This window comes from Sphaeroforma arctica, assembly GCF_001186125.1.
Source record: "Sphaeroforma arctica JP610 unplaced genomic scaffold supercont1.4332, whole genome shotgun sequence".
In the NCBI taxonomy this organism is placed as follows: Eukaryota; class Ichthyosporea; order Ichthyophonida; genus Sphaeroforma; species Sphaeroforma arctica.
Window position 1 is genome coordinate 1 of NW_014036226.1, and position 1,574 is coordinate 1,574.

Here is a 1,574-nt window from a genome sequence, read left to right on the forward strand (position 1 = left end):
GTACACGAGAAAACAAATGTATGGAAATATGTGTTGTTGGCATATGTGTACAATAACCGGTTTGTATACACCAAAATCAACAATCTTACCATGGGAATATCATCAATACGTGTGCACATGAGAATCTGCGTGCAAACATCCACAAACCCTTTCTTCCAAAACAAATGAGCTCTTCCAAAGCACAGGTCTACAAACCTTTGTTTTATTCTTCGCCTTGAACAACACCGGCCCGTTCCCAGATGGGAAATTCGATCCTGTGAAGAGTTCAATACTGACCTCAGTGGGAACACTGACACCGTCAGCACCTTCATACACATCATTGTCACTCGATGATCCCACGCTAGCCATTTCACTGTCTGCTCTTTGCCTGTTTGCCGTGGCGGGACTGCTTTTGCCTGTCAAACCTTTCTTGAATGTGCCTACACGTGACATGCTGTGCTTCTTCTTAGGTTTGTCCTTGGAGAGTTTCCGCGGGCTTACACTGCTTATTGAGCGTTGGAACGGTGATTTATGATGACTTGGTGAGAGTGTGGTGGTGGTTGTGTCGTTGGTGACACCTGATTCCATGCTTTGCGATCGATTGAAGATCGACATGGCGGAGTATATGTTGCGAAAATATTGAAGTTATACACGTAGGAATGTAAGACAACTTAGATAGGTGTACCACGTATATGCGGTTTACTGGGATGGATGTTGCAAATGTTGTGTGTAAATGTGTGTACACATACGTGTATGTGTGTGTGTGTGTGTGCACGTATGTGTGTGCATGAATGACACCCGAAATTGGACGAGTCCTTGACTGTTGGTATATCCGGCCACTTCAGTACTGATAAGTCGGCGTCCTGCTCAGACTAGTAGACCATGTATGTGATCGTTTCTCTGCCTTTCGACAATACAATGTAAATATACATAAAAATGGAATAAATAAAGAGCCGATAAAGGCAAAGCGTCGGGCGCGATCTATTTCCGATAACCCGAAGATCTGACCAAAGATATGAATAGAGAGTCAGAAAATATTTATGAATACAGAAAAGTATCTCGAGCCTTGAGTTTGACTCTTGACTGTCCTGTCAAGGCCCTGAGCCTTGAGCAGGGAGGGGTTATGAATCGAATTGTGTGGCCAGCACTCAGCAGAGTATACACTATTCAGTATTGTGTTTGGAAGCGGGGGCTTTGGGAGGTGCATCTTCTCTTGTTGTGTGATTCCCGTGCCCGGAGAGAGGGAGTCATCAGCCGAGTATATTTAGGCCTCTACCCTCTCTGCTGTCAAGGACTCTAATAGAGACTAGCGAGAGAGAGAGGCTCTGTATTTAGACAACACGTTCGCATGAAGACCTCAACTTGAAAGACCTCAACTTGAAAATCTCAACGTGATGTGTTTAGGGTGTTTTGAGTTAATTTGTGCTCGGTCTACGTAATACGGACAGAATCGACTCTAGAGGCGAAAATCCGTGTAACGACTCGCAGCAACAATAATAGTAAATAACTATTAAGCAGCACTACTTTCAATTGCGTGTGGTATCAACCTTGACCGTATCTATCAACTTAACTTGCGTGTATAAGCAGTACTACTT

At 44.0% G+C, this 1,574-nt stretch overlaps 1 protein-coding gene across 1 annotated transcript; it reads right to left on the minus strand.

Annotated features, from left to right (window-relative positions):
* Positions 1–193: 193 nt before the first annotated feature.
* On the minus strand, positions 194–973 carry SARC_14234 (hypothetical protein; the record flags this gene model as incomplete). The annotated part of the gene is made up of 1 exon (XM_014291634.1): positions 194–973. A coding segment is annotated over exon 1 (401 nt), but the record flags the coding sequence as incomplete, so codon positions are not given.
* Between the last annotated feature and the right edge of the window lie 601 nt (positions 974–1,574).